At 39.1% G+C, this 19215-nt stretch overlaps 1 protein-coding gene across 4 annotated transcripts in view; it reads left to right on the top strand.

Annotated features, from left to right (window-relative positions):
• Positions 1-19215, top strand: part of BMPR1B (bone morphogenetic protein receptor type 1B) — a 191160-nt gene that overhangs the window by 149092 nt on the left and 22853 nt on the right. For all 4 annotated transcript variants that reach the window (XM_061360953.1, XM_061360954.1, XM_061360952.1 and 1 more), the window contains one exon: positions 11166-11325. In XM_061360953.1, the coding sequence (XP_061216937.1) occupies positions 11183-11325 (143 nt within the window). In that variant the 5' untranslated portion in view covers positions 11166-11182. The remainder of the gene's footprint in view (positions 1-11165; positions 11326-19215) is intronic.

Here is a 19215-nt window from a genome sequence, read left to right as displayed (position 1 = left end):
AAGAAACTGCGTATGAAAGCTGTTCCTACTTAAAGAAGCTTATATCAGTCTTGTTTATGCTTCAGTTTCCATGTTTTTCATTGTTTTTCTGAACTTTCACATTATCCTAAAAGTAGGTTTTGAGCTTTGTATTGGCTGGGGAACAGCAGGCTGGTACAGAGCATAGTCTGGTTAATGCCACATACGCTACAAAAGCCACACTGTACAAAGAAAGCAAGTTCAAAACACTGCTTGCATATATGAAGATGTTTTTATTATATGTTCCCAGGAACAGACTAGAAAAGGCACAAGGTAGAATAAGCGGGATGCCCTTGGTGTGTTGAAGAGAAGGAACGTGAAGCAGTTTCTAGCCAAATCATGTTGCAACATTGCACTGGCAACTTTTGAAATTGGAGGCAACTTTTTTATTTTGATGTTGTTGTTGTATAAAGTCTTGTTTCTTACCTTTTCTTCTGTAGATCAGACCAATTATCCAGATAACCTGTCATTGGTTATTGCTCTAGGAATCATACTGTTTTCACTCAGCACCCTGAAGAGCCAGCCCTTCAGTATGAAATCATTTGACAGTTCATGGAGTTCCAGATTAGTTTTAAGCATTTTCTCATAGGAATATAGCTCTTATTTCTTTGGAAATAATGAAACTGGGAAATAATGACACTGGTAAACAACAGCAGCAATACACCTTCCAACAACAAATTGGATATGTAGTTGTGAATGTGAAGATCTCTCTTATTTTCGTTACCAGTTTCCAAACATGGAATTGGATTAAGTAATTGATGGAGCAGAAACTGAAGCATCATTTTGTAGTGAAAAGCATTTAAGTACAAAATACTGTGAGCGTATTCTAACTGCAGTGTCTGATGCTTACAGCTTAGAAAGAAAAAAAGCTGGTTAGCAGCAGTAGCTATAGGTCATCTCTAACAGTTACACTCTAGCAGGGAAATTATAGATGTTATGTGAGGGGGTGTGATATATTAAATGAGCATGTTGTGAATGCACCATCCCTGGTGGTGTTCAAGGCCAGGTTGGACAGAGCCTTGGATGGCATGGTTTAGTGGGAGGTGTCCCTGCCCATGGCAGGAGGGTTGAAATTAGATGATCTTAAGGTCCTTTCCAACACTAACTGTTCTATGATTCTATGTTATCTGGCATAAATATCAATTACCCAATTACATTTCCTTGCATTAAATTTGCAAGTTAACTGTATTTCAAGGATGTGAAATAATAGTCTGTGTTTGGGGTTTTTTTGTTTGTTTTAAAATAATATTCGTTTGTTATATCTCTGTGGGGATCGCAATTGAAGGGAATTTTTAACAGTGGTTAGTCAACTTGTAAGACAAACATCAGGATAATTATTCTCAACTGTTATGCCTCAACTTGAAGTAAAATTCTTGCTATCTTTCCATTATGGGACCAAATTTTGCTGCTCTTTGTATATAGTTTTTGTCAAGTTTCCTGTCGTTTTTGTGACACGCTATGATAAAATCTATGGATCCTGGTAGCAACTTCATAAACCCTTTGGTGGCCCTTTCTCTGAAGAAAAAAAAAATCACAAATTGCTGGTTGTATGCCATTTCTTTTAATAGTCTGTTCTCTATTGGCATTTTTTGTTTTACTTGTTGAAGTAAACAGGAGGAAGTCTAAAACCCACTGAAACCTTCTTGTGATTGTGCTCAATGGAAAGCATGTATTGAATTGAAAGGATAGCCAGGTTACTGTTGTGTATCCCGTATAGCAGGTAGACCCATTTAAAGGGAGGTGGGAAGAGCAGAAGGCTCCAGCGCACATTTCATATACTGACCTTGGAAGCTGCTGTCAACCATCTGGAAATAGTTACACATTCTGTATTACTCAGAGTCTTTATTTTATTTGTAATTCTGGGCTTTTCTTTTTTCTTCCACCTTTCTACTGTCATATCCTATGTAGCCTGAATCTCGCTTTGTGCCTGGCTGAAATAATATTGTTTGCCAGCTTCCAATCAAAGGGAGTACAGAGAAAAACAGCTGAGCCGCATTAGGTAGAGGTAGTCTGGACTACATTTCTCTACTGCTGAATAACATGTCACAGGTGCAGGATTAGCCCAGTGTACGGTGCTGTGTTTGCTTAGTGGAGCCCCCTGAACCACCCTCTGCCTCCTCACATGACTCTCGTCTTCGGGGAATCTGGCAGCAATGTAGGAAGCCCATGGAAACCAAGTGTAAGTAGAATGCTTAGCTTTTCAGCTCACAAAGCACTTGTGTACCCCCTCCCCCCCCCCTTTTTCCCATTTTTATCTTTTTCACTTTTTCTCTTTTTTTTTTTTTTTTTTTTTTTTTAAAGCCTGGTTTGAGCAGAGCACTAAAGAGACTGAAAAAAATAACCCCCAAACATGAAGTTCAGTGGGTTTTGCAGAAAGGTCAAGGAGTGAAATGCATGACTGACAAAAAAGCAGTGTCATTGGCATGCTGGTGAGTTGTGGGGCTGCCCCATGGGGCAGTTGGGAGCCAGCTGCTTGTGATGGGTGCATGTTGTGTTTGAAGTTTCAATTCTTGATAGGAGGGGAGATGACAACCTACCGAGGATTCCCTATTCACTCACTTGGTCTGTGGGTCAGAGTTTGTACAGTGTCGGGGTCTGCTGCAAAACTTCAGATGAACTTTGGTTGGTTTAGTTTTAAAGAGGGAGGTAGTAGATTTACAGAGAAAATACTGCAGATAAAAGATTTCCCATTCTCTTTTTTGGTAAGGAACAAGCTAAAAATAAGGGATTTTTCTCTATTTCTCCTGCATGTGCTTATATGTTAATCTTTGGGTTTGAAGTTAATTTAAAAATAAATGTTTTGGCAATAATAGACAAATTTTGTTGCCAGGTCTGCATTTTGAGAATGAATTACAGGGCTAGGACTGGTTTTAGTCTTTCTCTCAAACTTTAAAGGTACTTTGGCAATATATAGTGCATGTATATGTAAGTAATGCTTATTAAAATGCTGTATCTGTTCTACACATTTTAAATACTAGTTAATCGGAAAAATAGCTGAATAATAAAATCAAATATACTTTGTCTCCTAAAACTTTTCAGCACAGTTCATATATGGCTGGGTTCTGAAAAAAAAATACCCAAAACCCAACAGTTTTCCATTTGAGCAGAATTGTTCCTTGTTTCATATTCTGTAGAGAAAGTCTAAGGAGAGAAAGGTTGTCACCAGCTCTTGAAAACTTCTGGCCCATAAAAGCATGTGTGATTGACAGAAGTTTTAAGGGTGGTTGCTGTTCACTTTTCTTTCTCAGACTTTTAGGTGTTTTATGAAGTGTAGTGATGATGATGTGTCTGTATGACACTGGAAAAAAATGAAGCAAGCAAACCCAGGGGGGCTGACGGACAGTTCCTCTTCTTTCAGAGACCCAGCTGGGTGGATGAGCAGGGCAGCCTCCCAGCAGGGACTGGTTGATGGTTTGGCAGCACTGTCATTGGGTGTGGGTGGCACTCACCTCCTTGCCTCCAGACACGAGCTCAGCAGATGCTCTGAAGCATTCAGACAGGGAAATGCTTTTAGGCTACTCGAACGCTTCAGGAAAACCATAGCGCTTATGTCTGCGGTCAGAAGTGATTATTGTTGTTCCACGCCTGCAGTTAATTTTGGTTTGCAGTAGAGATGCTTTCCTCCCCCTTTAAATGGATTTATTTGTTTTCTGTCAAAGTGAGTCAGTCAATGACACTTTCTGTTGCATTCAGCCATGTTTGCAGAAGATAAGATTTGTGCCTCAGCCCTCCTTTGCGAACAAAGATCTTCTTCATTGCTTATGATTTCCACACATGCGGTTCAAGTACCTCCTCAGCCTGTGTGGTGAGGCCAACAGTAGCAACAGTCAGTTCAATTCAGTCCCTGCCTTGGCAGCTGAACAGGCAAGAATTTATACTATCACTTGCTCAATTACTTAAAGCACTGCTTGGCCTGGTGACCTGGCAAGGTGGCATTTACTTCCAGGAAGAAAAGTTCTTACAGATCCTTGAGTGCTTCATTCAGCGACGGTTGCTGAGTGTGTCGTAAACAGGTGGGATTTAGGGATGCCGATGGCATCCACCCATGAAAGATTATCCAGACATACTACTGATTTTTTTTTGGACACTAAATCATCTGTCCTTCTGGGAGATAGATGGACACTTGAGGAAGAGTGCAGAGGGGAGTTGGTAGGAAACATCACCATCCCCATCACTTGGGAAGCATTTGTGATAAGCTAATCAATAATCCAGGTATAAAGTTATATATGTATGGCCATAAAATTTTTAAAAAGTCATTGAAAGCATAGCATGCTAATGCCATAAGATAGCTGTATGACGGTTTTGTGAATGTCTGCATTTTTTGCATATTACATTGTGTAATTTATTCTCATAAGAATTGTGAGGGAATGACTCCAACATAATAGAATTGAGAAAGGAGTTAGTGATTTATGAAGTAGGTTGCTGTTTAGGCTGAGCTGGGGATATATCACATCTACAGGCAGACCCAGTCAGTTAGAAGGGCACTGGCACCTCTGAATAATGTTGGCACCATCTTCTGTAAGCATGGCATGTGCACATGCTAATTATATTTTAATATGCAGGTGCAGTCTTTGATGTTGGGGTGAGAATGGCTAGCTGATATTTTTATCTTCCAGGCACTATTTTTGTCTTGACTACTGGCATGGTACCCCTGAGTTTCTTTTCTCTGGAAAAGGATACGGGAGTGGCACTGATTTATTAAACGCATCTGAGAGCCACAGGGTCGAAGCAGTTTATTCACTGTTTCTTTTAAATGATGTTGTCTGACTGCCTCAATCTGAATATCATCTGAAATGATAATAAGTAAAAATCTACAGCTTGTCTGTTGCAATCTTTGATGCTTTCCTAAAGGTCAGATAGCAAAGCATGGCTTTGTAGTAGTGGTATCACATTGCACTGCTTCTCTGGTTTTCTTTTTTGTACCCTACTGCTAGTCTTCATGAGAGTTTTCAAGATCGCTTGTAGTGATGTTTGCATCATCTCCTGATGGTGGAATTCAGTGTACTTCAGTGTTTGCTGCTTGGAATTACAAGTGTATGTGGGGATTTGCAGCTTAAAAGAAGACATAACTAGCTTTGGATGTTAACAACAATGTTCCTGTCTTTTTTTTTTTTACAGAAACATGTTCTAAATGAAGAGTGTGGCACAGTCTGCTGCTTGTAGCTTAATAACCAGACTGCTTGTTTCACACCTTTGTACCTGAGCTTTCATTCCCTGTTTTGATCAAGTGATGCTAATAGCTGGAAGATGGGGTTTTGTGGCTGGTATAGTTTCCTGAATTTTGATTACATTTAGTTAGACATTTTCCCAAGATGGTGTTGAAGAAGAGATGAAAAAGCTCAGGTACATAAAAGTGATGAGAGGGGAAAAAACAACCTCTTTCAAAGAAACCGCTTCAGCAATTTTACCAAAATAGCTAATGCAGTTTTCTGTGGTAAGGAATATTGTAAGTTTGATGAAGTCATGAGACTATCCTTTAATATGCCTTTGTACACTGTACATATTCAGCAGCTTATTTTCTATCTAAAGCTGTCCTGTAAAGTAAATGTAGGTACTCAGTATGAACTGAATTGATAAATGAAGGGAGATACAAAGTAATGCCACAAGGGAAAACTTCAATTTCTGCATGTTGTCTTTCAAAGCTTGGCTGGTGTGCCTTTGAAATAGATACCTTTCTAGTTAATTTTTTGTACTTCAAATACTAACATCTTGTGGAGAACAGGAGAGGTCTGATCTAGCTGTACCTGCATTTCATCTACTCTGTTATAACCTAAAATCCTTCTGGGGATGAAGTCAAAAGAGGCAGTCATTGTCAGATCAGACCTTGAATCTCACCTTAGTATTCCTGAAAAACTTGCATCTTGCTGTTCCAGTTCTATTATTACCTGTTACCCTCATGCATCCATCTAACAGTAGTGCTTTTGCACAAGTATATGCAAAATGTTTGTTCATTTTGAATTGTACAAGAACACATAATTCCGAAATGACTAGTGTTAGCTCCAGCACACTTTATCTTTGCTGAGTAAAATAGGGCTCTTGAGAAGGTATTAGAAATAAGGAAAATACACAGATATCTTAATGAGAATTATGTGAACTACCTTTTTATTAATCTTTACAAATATCAAAAATTTTTATTTTAAAAGCTTTTCTTTGTAATGGAACATTTATAGATGGAACAAAATGACTGTAGAAGATAGAATTAAGAGATTTGACAGAGTTGGGGAAATTCTTCATTAATGGGGAATTACAGTGGGTGGGGATAGACCTTATGGAGTCCAACCTGGCAGGCTAAACATTTTGCATGTAGTTTCCTCCAGAAAACTTAAAGAAGTCTTGTGCCTTTTTTTCTGTTCTGTTGGTACACTTGCTCACTCTATGAAAAATGCACCAACCATTTCTTGTTTTCTTCCAAATTAAAAATAAGTCAACGATTAACTGTGGATAGGAGAAATGAGAGGAAACCAGGAGAAAGTAACACTCAATCAAACTGTGATGTAATGGTGGACAGCAAGTTACATGTGGATTTTCCATGGGCCATGACACCAAAGAAGCTTTTGCGGTTTTAAGTTGCAAGTAGTATGGTATGAGTATTAATTTGAAGGGTCTTGTCTCAGTGGCTTTGTCACGGCTTGTTACATTCCATGCTGAACTTGACTAATTTAGCTAATAACATCATGTTTTTAAGATGGTTTAAACAGACTTTTTAGAGAAGGGTTCTTATAATTTTCAAACAAAATGCAAAAGAAATTTCTAGAAATTAAATACATTATTTAAAGTAGTGCCGTATATGTCTGTCTATATTGGCACTCGGTGGCAATTCCATGAATATAGACAGAAACAGTTTTTAAGAAGACCACTTTGATAGATTGTCTAATATTGCATCAGATTGTAAACCTCATTACTTTGAATCATGAATAGAAGCAAAACCAGCCCAAATTTTTAAGTATACAGATGAGAAGGAGCAGTTCGTAGCTTCTACTTACTATGGTATACAAGAAATCTAGCACAGCTGGGAAATGAAGCAAATCATACATGGTAAGACTAACAATGCTACTTTGTTTTGTTGGTCTTTTTTTTTAGTATGCCAATTTATTAGAGTGGATGTGGATCAGGGTACAGATCTTTTCACTGTTTCATATCAACCTCAGATAGGGCTACTAGAACAATGCAGTCACACACTGAAAAGGAAAGCACGTTGTTTTCTCTTTTTTTGGTGTTTTTATGTGAGATTTTGTTTACTGTAGTTTTAGATCAGAAATGTGCAGGTCTCAGCATCTGACCTTTCCTTGAGTTTTATGGTAGCCTTGAATATCCAGCAAAGGAAAACTGTCATGGTGTATTTTTCCTTCCCTGTTACATGATTGTCACCAATAAAAAGTGTTTTACTGTCACCTCTTGACTATTTTACACAGTAGATCAGGCTGAGTTAAGAGGTGTAATTTATTTCAACTTATTTAACTGTACTGTGTTTTCATTGCTGACTATTTGCCAAAAAATATCCCATGGAAATTCTTTTATCTGATGACACAGTGAGTTAGCAGTTAGTTATTTCCCTTTCTCTTAAAACAATCATGTTGATTGTCTAACCCTGGCCTGATGAGAAGTCACCAGGCTGTAGTTCATAATATAGCATAGGAAACTCCAGCAAACTGTTGCATGATATAGTTTCATATGTTAATAAAAATACGATTAAAGCACAGTAACTGTATAGGCTAGTGGAGGGTATAGATAAAGTAACCTTCTGGTTTAAAATTTCCATCTGTCAGTTTTATCAAGTAGACTGATTGTCTTTTAAGGTTTAGGTGGGTTGTAGTTTTTGTTTTGTTTTTAATTACTGTTCAAACACTTGTATATGAAAGTAATTAAGTTTCAGGTCCAAGGCATCAGCAACAGTTGAAACAGACATTCCATGAAGTGGGAAAGTTTTTGTGTGTTTGGGGTTTTTCTGTTTGGTTTTTAACAGACTTGTTTGTGGCCCTTAGTCTTGCTTCTTCCCAAAACAGATGCTGACTTGTATTCCTACAAACCCATGGAAGGTCATGGGAGATCAGCTTCTCTACTGCATAGGCAACACATAACTCACACAGCAGTGGTACAGAAATAAATCTGTTAAGATAACTACTGCTAATTACTCATCCTCTGGAAACAGGATGGTTCAAGATTTAGACTACAAAATACAGAGCTTTTCACCTCCTACATTACCAGACTTGTTGAATCAGACCAGTGCCCAAAAGTTATTACCATCTGATGGCTGTGGGCCAGTGTGAAATGAGTTATTGGGCTTTATCCAGAATCTAGTGGAGAAATCCTGTCCAAATCGCATAACTATGGCTGCAGTTGGGAGGGGCTGGAGCATTTATTGGCAGTCATGGCAGAGGGCTTGAGGACTGAATGTACACTAAGAGATGGGATCTTTAGATCAATTTTTTTTTCTTTTTTTTGCACCTACATCATGAGTCAATGCAAAGCTTAAATAGGTGATCTTACTTTCGGGTGTGAGGTACCACTGTTCATAGATCTGTCAAACCACCTTTAAACAGCATCATTTAAAGCCAAGATGCAGTTAATCCCAATAGTTACTTCACTGTGTATGTGGAGTGAGGATCTGTGATCACTTCTCCATTGTTTAAAAAAAAAATGTTAGCCAGACAAACCAGAAAACAATGAAGGGTTTGCCACATGAGAAAGTATTTCAAAGCAAAAGCTTAGTGCTCATGAATTACCATGAAGTCTAGGATGATGTGAAGCAAAGTGGAAGAATTTATCTAAGAAGGATTATTTGTTGGCATATTAGTAAGGGCTTACACTAGACATTAGTCATTCTCATGGTCATCCAGGATAACGCTAACCTTTTACTGCGCTTTATTTTCCCCGTTTTCTTTCTCCTGGCTTCAGGATCTCTGTAGGTGTGCCTTTCTGTAAAGGAGCTCAGGTGAAACAAAGCATGGAGAGAGACGCTCAGTAACCCATTTGGAAAAAACAACAGTAGCATGCTGCTTCTAAGCACACATTTCCCATTCCCATTCTGTAAAGATTTGTAAGAGCGGCTGTCACATGACAATTGTGAGTGGTCCCAGTCCTACAGAGGAAAATATCTCTCAGGAGCAGTACTCCAAAGAGACATGAAAGCTGTGGTGGCTGCCTGGCTGCCTGCCCTTGTGGTGGAAGGTGCTTTGTAAAATGCTGGTGTATTTTAGTGGAAACTAGAGAGAAGCTGAGAAAAATCAACTAAATTTGATGAAGGTATACCAGTCTGGTGGTGATCTTCAGACATTCAGCTTTGATTAATTCCCTGATGCAGTCAGGAAGTTTCTCAGCAGACTACAATAACCTTATTTCTGATGCTACTGTTTTTCTTCAGTTGTCCCAAGCTGTGCTGAGTTCGTCAGGGACGGGAGGCTAGCCATAAGCAGACTGACAGAATAGGCTACTGCAGAGAAGCAGCCAAATTTAAATAGCCTAAAATACCTTGCTTTCATTGCACTTGCGCATAGCTCCTTAGGAGACCTTTCAGAATGAAGTGAGCTTCTAATCCCTAGATAGAGCCAGGGCTGCATGACCAACATGAGCTTGTTACAGCACAGCAGCAAATGCAAAATGAGTTGGCTGTTCACCATCCCATACTGTGCATTTCACACCTGAAATCAGAAGGCACTTGTTGCCAAATTGGCAAGCTCTTGTGGGTTTCTACCTACATGTTACATTCTGGGGAAGGGACTGCTGGAAAATCTTTCTGCTCTGAAGTCAGACAACCTTGTTGAAACTTAACCTCCGAGTGGGAGAAGTGTTCTTGCATGTTCCATGGTCATCTGATGGGTGAGAAATCAAAATTTCAGAGGCAAAAGATCTGCCCATCTTTTTAGCTAGCAGTCAGGAATTTAAGTCATGAAGGGATCCAGAGAATGGAATGAGAACTTTTTAGAAGATGGGAAAGGATCTGATTGAAAATGTTATTCCTATGTCTTTTAATTTTATTTGATTGTTTTCAAGACTAAACTGCAAAGATTTTACACTAGTTTTGGCCCTGGGCATTAGCTGAAAGCAAAATAATATGCTACATGACCTCTTCAGACTCTTGGAAAGTGTAAATTTGAATGCCAGCCTGTTTGTGTCCTAAGTTTTCTGCCAGCTCCACAGTATATTAGTCCTGATGATGGAGCTTTGGGGAAGATTTTAATTAAGGTCAAAGCAGCAGGTCAGGAGCCAATCAAAATAATAATGCCGATTGTTTCTAGAGACCTAACAGTAAATCAAGACTTTCAAGCCTGCTCTTCAGCTACTCTGTTGGAGACAGCTGTTTGTAAATGACCCTTTAGTAAGATTTCTTACAGAGAAGCAAAAGGAAAGTGAGAAACTGCCAGTTGAGGCTTTTCATGCTGATCGCATTTTTGTCTTTGAGGCTTAAAATATTCACAAGCACTGAAAGCTGATATTTATGAGTAGAGCTGGGGGAGGGGACTTAACTCCCAGCTCATCACCAACATGTCTAGCTGTAATCTACCAGCTCCATGGAGATTCAGTGCTCTGATATTTTTAGAAGTAATCACCTCCATATATTTCAGCATTGTTCATTCTAAACCACATTCTTGCCTTTTACTATTAAAAAAAAAATAAATTTATGAATAATTATCAGGTTTTCCTAATTTTCCAAGTAGTGCTTATGCAATTCAGCGAGAAAAAGTGCTATTGAGCTTGTAAGAGCATAACTTCTGTTAAATCTTTGTTGAATTGTATGTCCATGTTCTGCTCTGCCTGGAGTACCGTAAATCTCACTGATTTTTATGGGGTTCAGTGGCTGTAGATACGTGCCAAATAGAGAGACAAAGAAAGTGTAAAGGTGTAACCAAGGATTTGACCTGCGTAATACAAAAGGCATAAAGCTGCATTTCACAGTCTGGAAAGCACAGCATATCTCTTTGGCAGAAGCAGAACTTGAACATCAATTTGCTCTAATGCCACTGAGGCCCAGTAAGCCTCAAATCCAGTGACCATTTCAGAGGCTTCCAGAGAAAACCACTGTAGTTAACATCGAGCTCAAATAACTTTCTCAGCTTTGATGGGTAGAAATACTTTAATGCCTTTATTCAAGTCTTGCAACCCAGCCTATAACTATGCCTTTTTTGTTTTTCCGTGCCTTATATTTATAGCAAATTTTCTAGACAACATGCCCTTACGAAGTTCTGCCAAGTTGAGCATGGAGACCAGAAGAGAAGATGGTGAGAGCACGGCACCCGCCCCTCTGCCAAAGAAGCTGTCCTGTCAGTGCCACCACCACTGTCCTGAGGACTCAGTCAACAGCACCTGCAGGTTTGTGGGATATCTGTTTGGTGGTGAAACATGAGGAAAACCTATTTGTGGTAGCTCAGCAGTCCTAGGTTGGGTGTTGGAGTTCTTGTTCAAGCAGTAATTGGATTGTTTATACATTGTGTCTAAAAAATCGTAAGTAATTTTTACCTAGAGATCAGCTACATACTTAGATTTTTATGTTAGGGGGTTTATATCTTTACAGTTTTAGATAATCCTTGTGTTAGTTCACTGTATATGAAATATTCTGAAGGTAGGAGTTTGTTTTTAAAGGTGCATGCAGTTAGTGAGAGGAGACTTAATGGAAATGTATACTGAAATGTCAGTAAATGCTTATAAATTTATAACTACTGTCTATGGAACACCATTTATAAGAACCCTGCTCTTAGTGTGTGTCTTTGCAATAGCTGAGCTATCTTTTGTAGGTCTTTAAGGCTTGTTTTTCTTGTTTCTATGCTAAAAGGGTAGTGATCTTGAGGTGAAGTGTTGAGCATTTTCTTACACTAGCTATAGTCTTCTGTTTGTGTTTAGAGTACTACAAACCTCTCATTTGGGTTGGATTCTGCTTCCTCACATCTTTCTGTCTCCTCAGGGAGGGGCATGTCCAGTTCTGCATAGTCCTCTTGAAGGCACAGCTGTGATCTGTGTTGACCTAACACTGCCTGAAGCAACAGAGGTGACTGAGGGTACCAGTTTGCCCACCCATAAGCAGCTCTTGCTGAACACGTACTATGGCTGCTGAATGAGGGTAGTGATTGAACATCACTGTCGTAGCTTGAGGTGCATGTTCAGTTTGCTTCAGCTGCAGAAAAGCAGGTCTGAGCCCCTCATATGTCATATGAGAAAATTAAACTTTTCTGCTTACTTAGAGCAGGCAAAATACTGGAGATATTCACCGTCAGCTATAGCCTAGTGGATTTGTGGGAATGTGAGAAACAAAGAGGGCACAGAAGTGAACCCAACCAGACATGCTGGTTGGGTACGCAGTACTGTTTGAGGTGAAACTCTACCATTGTGTCAGCTTTACAGGGCAGCACATTAAAAAGATAGATGTGGAAAGCCTAAGGTTGCTGAAGATATTGTATTGGATTTGAGTGTTGTTTTGTAGCCAGACTTAATTCTGTTCAGCCTCCAGTTTCACACTGAAGTGTATCAAAGCTTTGATGACAGCTGTAAATACCATTTCCCATTTCTGTCCTCTTCCTACAAACCCATCTTCTAGCCATGAGTTAAATCTAACTGTTCTCATATGGCAGTCAATTTAAAAAGCTGTAAAACCTCACTCTGATATCAATTTGCAGATCCCCTGCAGTGTGAATCAGCTGTTTCCTCTTCCTGAACAGCAAGAGTCACTGCTTTCACATGTGCTGTCTCACACACACAGTAACAGGGAAGTTGCAGATGACACTCAAATCCATGATCTGGGAAGCAGAAAGGGACCCATGTTAAGGAACCCATTGAACAAGGTTTATACCCCAGCTGGGAAGCCGTGCTATTGCACTTTGGTTTGTAGGCATTATTGACATGAACCATTTTTCATGTTACCAGGAGGTATGAGTAAATGTCCCATTAAAATGGATTTATGGATTTTCACCTCTCTGCAATACTTAAAAGTTTCTTCACAAATCCCTTTACAGTGTCAAATACCAAATTTATTTTTAGGTGTTAATACACAAAGATAGGTAGCTAAGTGGTAGTGAACTACAAAATTATAACCCCTGTTGTCTTAATAAACTTTGCACATTTCAGGCTTGAATGTTCTACTTGAGTGACAAAATTACTTTTTTCTCCAATTTAGACATCCAAATAATAATTGAAATTGGAATTTACCCATCAAATATTAATCACTTTTCTGTCCAGGAAAATGGGAATAGTTAAAGACTTGTATTAGAGCTATTCCTCTTTCCTATTCTGTGCTGTTACCTAAGCAGTATCCACCTTGCCACTTGCCCAGTGAGCAACACAAGTGAAAAGTTCCTGAAGTGTCTGGAGTAACATAAAGCAACAAAAAATGAGTTAACTTGAATTAAATACCCTTCCTTCATGGCTTGTCAGCAATAATAGTTTTCAGGAGGATCACTGTTATGGCTCTCCCTAGCTTGGTGTGAGATACAAAGGATACAACACTCCTTGTTCCTTTTCCCTATAGCTACTGAACTGTTAGTTTGTATTAATTTCCTTCTTGAATTCCTTACCACACAGCTGGAATTCTGGACAAAATACAAAATGGGCCATAACAGAGATGAGATTCCTAAGCCTACTGTTAGGAAAGAGTAGTTATTAGGTCTCCAGTTTGATGGCTGGGTTGACACCAGGTTTCAAAAGATTTGGCCAAGATCGGCCATGTTGGCAGAGATTATTAATTTTCCTTCTATTTTGGGATCTTCCTACTAGTCAGGCAGTAACTTCATACTTCATCTAGCCCAAACAAGTGCTGGCACAGTTTGAAAGCACTCAGGAATTCTCATTGAACCTTGCTGTAAAGGAAATCTCCCCATATTGAAATTTAAGTAGTATTGATCACACTGTGTTTGTCTGAATAATAAATGAACTGCTCTAGATTAAAAGTTATTGCATTAATTATTGCTTCCCTCAGATGTAGCTACTTAAAGCCTTTTACATTTTATATTTAAATGAATATCTGACCTCTTAGCTCTATCAGTCTGTTAAGCTTTGAGTTTATATCTGCCAGGCCTGCAGGAGAAGCCAGCATATGCTGGGGTACCCAAAGGCCTGGTAAAGCCTGGGTAAAGCCCTGACACCTGGGAAATCACTGATAATGTATATAGCCAGGGTGTGGGTTCTGGAGAGCATCAGGCACTGTCCCTCTCACCTAAGCAGGGAAGGCTTTTGCATGCCCAGGAGCAAGGGCTCTGAAAGTTCAATGGTAAAACACTTACAGCTGTGTTTAAATTAACTCTCAGAATAAAATAGCTAGTCCTATTGCAATCATTAAAAATTCCTCATAAGAAATAGTCTGCCATCCCACCTGAAGTTTCTGGCCTGCTACCTTAGTTACTTATCTATTGAAGTATAGATCCTGCCTGTAGTACCAGCAGTCTGAATGTTTCTATAAAAATGAGGACATCTGGTGGCTATTTCCAGTCCTCCATGATTGTATTTTTTAAAGTCAATATTCTTTAACCACATCTGTATCAAATCCTTTTAACAGCTTGCTGTGTTCCTATACAGAGTTTCCCTTTCTTTATATTTCCACAGCTTAAGTCCAATAATACTTTAGAAACCTAAAGATAACACTCTAGCTTTAATGCAGATTGTTTTCTATATCAACAGAAAAAACGTAACTCTAGGTAACATGCTTTAAAAAAATGGGGTAATCCACAAGCACAAGTTTTGGAAAACCCATTACAGGCTCATCTCATCAAGTGAGGGTTCGCCTCAGAGAACATGAGGTGGCCTAGCCAGAAACTGAAGGTGATGCTAGGGCCAGCCATATCCTCAACTACCAGGACCCCATTTCCCTAAGGGTACCTGAACACAACAGACAAAGATAGCTCTCCTGAAGTCCTTTCACATGACTAGTAGTGATTTGGATCCAGGCAGGAAATAAGGCTGGAGACAGGCACTCCTGTACTATCACTCAGAGAGGTGGTTGAACCTCAGACCTGAGCTTAAGTAGAAGCCCTGGCTAGGGGACGTGAGTGGATGAGTGGATAAGGGTGTTCCAGGTGCCCCGCTGGGCAATTGAAGCTCATTAGTGTGCTCTTAATGAAGCTCTAGTATGCTCACCAGGAGCCCTGACAACAAAGATCTTTGCAGAAGATTTGCAATCATCTGCTTGTAATGGGTGTGTTAACCTGCATCGTGTTGAAACTATTCTTTCTTAACATCTGTGCGACTCATAAAAAGCTTTCAGTGAAGAAGCTGAAAGCTGCTTTGAACACAACCAGGACCTGGTTTTACTGTTCCATTTCAAGCTTTGTGTGTACAGAGTGAATGCACAGACAGTTTGTGTCTAATCATAATTAATCGCATATTTTAAAGAATAGCGTTCGATTTAATTGGTTTTGACTGCAGTGGGATTACAGTAAAGGCAGATACTGATTAGGTGCCTTGTTGTACTCTAATTTCAATTCACAGATAAATGCTGGTGGGTTTTAAGATCAAGCTGATAGAGTTTAATTTCTTACGTATTGCCTACTGCTCTTAATTGTGTTTCTGGCCAATTGTGTCTTGAGGTAGTTTTGGTTATCTAAAGCAATAAAATTATTAAGCTGCCTTTCCAGTGTTACCAGAGGTGGTAATTCACTTGAGCTACGTTGTTTCCATTCTCCCATTCTCCAGGTGATAGGGTTGATTTTTTTTTGTGATTTGGTATGTAGAAGGAAGATTTCCACAGTGGGCCAAAGCACTGAATTCAGACAACTTTTCTTTTAAGCACCTTTAAGTTTTAGGGTAAAGTTGAACATTTTCTGATAAAGGAGTTGTGGTGAGGTCTTACAAGTTAACTATTTCAATTTCTTTCATTGTTTATTTTCATATTTTGATGGAATCCTTTATACTGTACCAGAGGCAGCTGAGTCCCCTTTGATGATTAAAATAAAAAAACAAAGGGCAACAGAGACAGATTCTTGCAAGCTCCAGTCTTTCCTTGCCCCCTCTGTATGTTTCAAGTGTGGCTACGCAGATGACTTTGCCCCAAGTGTTTAAACAGAAACACAAAGTCCCCCTCCCACACTTTTCAACTGTGTCCCAGAAATTCCTTGTTCTTAGTTTTGCTTAGGTCTTGCCCATTAGGTATTTAGTATAAACCTTAAGCTAAATAGTAATGCAATCCTTCTATTGAGACCTGTTGCATTAATTACTCTCAGTGTGGGAGTACTTTGGTGTTACTGTGCAGAAAGTGCTGGAATACCTAACACTTCCCTTGCATATTAAATTACTTATATTAAAAAAACAAAGTGTAACAGCAAATCTCCATATTAAGTCTGTCGTAACATTAAAGAAGGAGCTGCATCATACAAATTCAACTGCAGTGTAATCTTAAGGTCAAGTAAAAGAAAACATTTGGTCTGTGTTTAAATTTTGGAGACAAAAGAAAGGAATAAAAAAAGTTAAAAAAAGAAAGAGGAAGATGAGTAGCTTTATTTTGACTGCTTCTTAATAGTTCTCACATGTACTGAAATGGATTTTGCACAGAAGTGAAAGGTGCTAGAGAGCCCTTGTGAAAATGCAGAAGTACCCTGTCAAACCTCACACTTAACGTGAAGCCTGCAGTTTCTAGGGCTGTCCCTCACAGATTGGCATAGTGGCATGTTTTCTGCATTGTGACTCCATGTGTCAGGGAGAACTGTTTGATTTGATTTGTGATCTAGTAGAACAATGCAAGACATATTTGGTGGGCTGGGTCATGTCTCAGTCCTGGGAGAATAGTTAAGATAGATAGAATAGAGAAAATATTGATTGATAGACCCATATATCATCAATGAAAAGATGCTCTCCTAGTATGCATTGGGTATTCTCCTTTCTGTGTGGACGGTCATCACTGAGCACCCAGAGAGCCAAAAGGTACCATGCACAGAACGGCATGTGTGGTAGTACCAACGTCACCATCCTGGGGACTCGTGGCATGAAACTGTGGCCCCATGTGAGCCAGTTTCTTTGCTTTGTTACACCTGTATGTCTCTCCTTGCCTTCAGAGTAGCTGTGCAAACATCTGAAGGTGCATCTGGCTCAGCAACTGTGTAGTGCTCTTCTTGCTTGGTTTCATGTTACTTCCCTGATGCACAGCTGGTAACTATATTATTTTTTCTGAAAATGTGTTGAGCACATTTACTATGACTGTTTGCTTATGGATGGTGTCCAAAGTCAGCATTGTCCTAAATTTGGCCTTCATCATCTTCCTTAAGTGAAGGATGCGACAAAATACATGAATTAGATGCAAATTGGGAGTCAGCCAATTTTTGAATTAGATTATTTCTGCCAGTTTTTGCAAAAGAATATGAACTTCCTACTTTCTGTATATAATTTAACATTTTTGCATTTTTGATAATTTTTTAAAAGTATAGAAACTTGTCATGTTGCTTTGGATGGAAATGAAAAGGGCTTTAGCTCTTTCTGATGTCAAAACCTGGAGTATAAAGAGGAGTGGACAAAAATTGTAATACTCATATGGACTCAATTGCAAATAAGATTAAAGATAAGGAATCTTTTCATCAGGGTATTTATCCAATCTGTTTGTAATGGCCACTGAACAAAGGGAAGATGTTGCTTTTCCAAGTTATGTATTGCCATCCCTGGCTGCATCACACGCAGAGAGCAGGACAGGAAATCTTCAGCAGTCAAGTTTTGGTAGCTGAAGTATGGTATCTTCTGTGAGAAATGGCTGTTGGCCAGTGAGGACATCTGTGTGAGCAGCTGCAAAGCTGTTGGCCTCTGTTCCTCTCTTCTGACATTCAGTAAAGGTCTCCATTAAGATCGCCTTTTTCTTTTGGGTAATCTGTAATTACAGCAGCACCTTCTACATCAGTGTCTGTCAGTATTTCCTCTGTTAACTCAGCTCCCTCTGTTTTGCTCGCATTTGTCTTGGCAAATATGTGGCATACCAAATATGTGCTTACTAGTGATCACATCCAAAATGTATTTAATCATTCTCCTCCACCATACTCTAAGAAGATGTTGCTTTAGTGTAGTGGAGGCTAGTGGATGTGTACCTGGATGTATTCAGTAACATCAGGTTGAGTTCCTTTTCTATGCTTCATTTGTAGAAACGAATTACACAGTATTCAAATTACACAGTTTAAGAAATAATTCTATACTACTAATCTTTGCTAGGAAGTGGAGAATATGTTTTTCATCTTGGTTTGCATGTATCAGCAAGGTGCATATGTTACTATTTATACAGTCGACAAAATAAACATAGAATTGGAGATGATGCAGGCTGATCTGACTTGGTTTTGAGTTGTTATAATAGTAAGAACAGTTTCATTTCTATCATAGACCAGGTGTGAGGTAATCAAACAGCAGGGGTATGCCCTGCTCTTTACTTGCAGCATGTGGTCCATCTGACATCCTGTGAACCAGGAGAACAGGTCAGGGGCAGAAGGGGGGAAGCAGATACTTATTTCTTTTAAGAAGAGTCACTTCTACTTCTTGCCTAAAACACCCGAGATATTTTCAATATAATAATGAGTTCTTACATTGCATGAAAACTTTCTGGTTTATTCTTTCCTTAGAGGTGCAAACAAGTGGTACCAGTGTTTATTCTGCTCAGCATTGCTATTTTCGTCTCATGCTTATCCTTCATTACTCTTCCATTGTCTGTAAAGAACGTGATTTATCCTTATTGTTGAAGCAAATAACTTTTCCGTTTTGCCCTATCCAGTCTTAATTTTGTTTGTCTTTTTAAAATTGGGGTAAAATTTTCAGAGGGACTGAAATGCTTGAGGAGCCTGAGTTTAACTTTCAGAAATGAGCTAAGAATCAGTATTCTGTGGAAGACAGAAAAAAAAAATAAAGCTGCATACTTCCCTGCTTCTTCCCCCCCCCCCCCCTCTTTTGCAAACAATCTGACTTTTCCTTCTCTTGCTTTCCTCTGGTGAACTGTTTTGGTTTTGCTGGGGACAGTTAGCCGTGGAGTTCATTTTTGTGTTTCACTTGATTGCAATTTATTGTTTTGTTACTCTGTCCCCTGGGTTAAACTTACTCATTGCTTTGAATCAAAAGGCACCATGCAAACAAATAAAATGTAATCTAATCTAATATTCTGCTCTAATGGATTCCTTACAGTGTCTTTTCTTGGCAATCCTATTGTTCCTATCTTTTAAGCTTAAGCAATGAAATCAAGGTGGTTGTTATCCAGAAGGGTTGCTGTCTCCTTTGCGTTACTCATATGCACAATGTCAAAGACGTGTAGAAGTCATCTCTTGCTTG

This window comes from Neopsephotus bourkii, unplaced genomic scaffold (genome assembly GCF_033783945.1).
Source record: "Neopsephotus bourkii isolate Nb327-2 ecotype Australia unplaced genomic scaffold, CSIRO-AGI_Nbou_v1 NB_1037, whole genome shotgun sequence".
NCBI classification, from domain to species: Eukaryota; Metazoa; Chordata; class Aves; order Psittaciformes; family Psittacidae; genus Neopsephotus; species Neopsephotus bourkii.
Note: the sequence above shows the minus strand (reverse complement) of the source record. Positions and strands in the feature narration are given on the sequence as shown.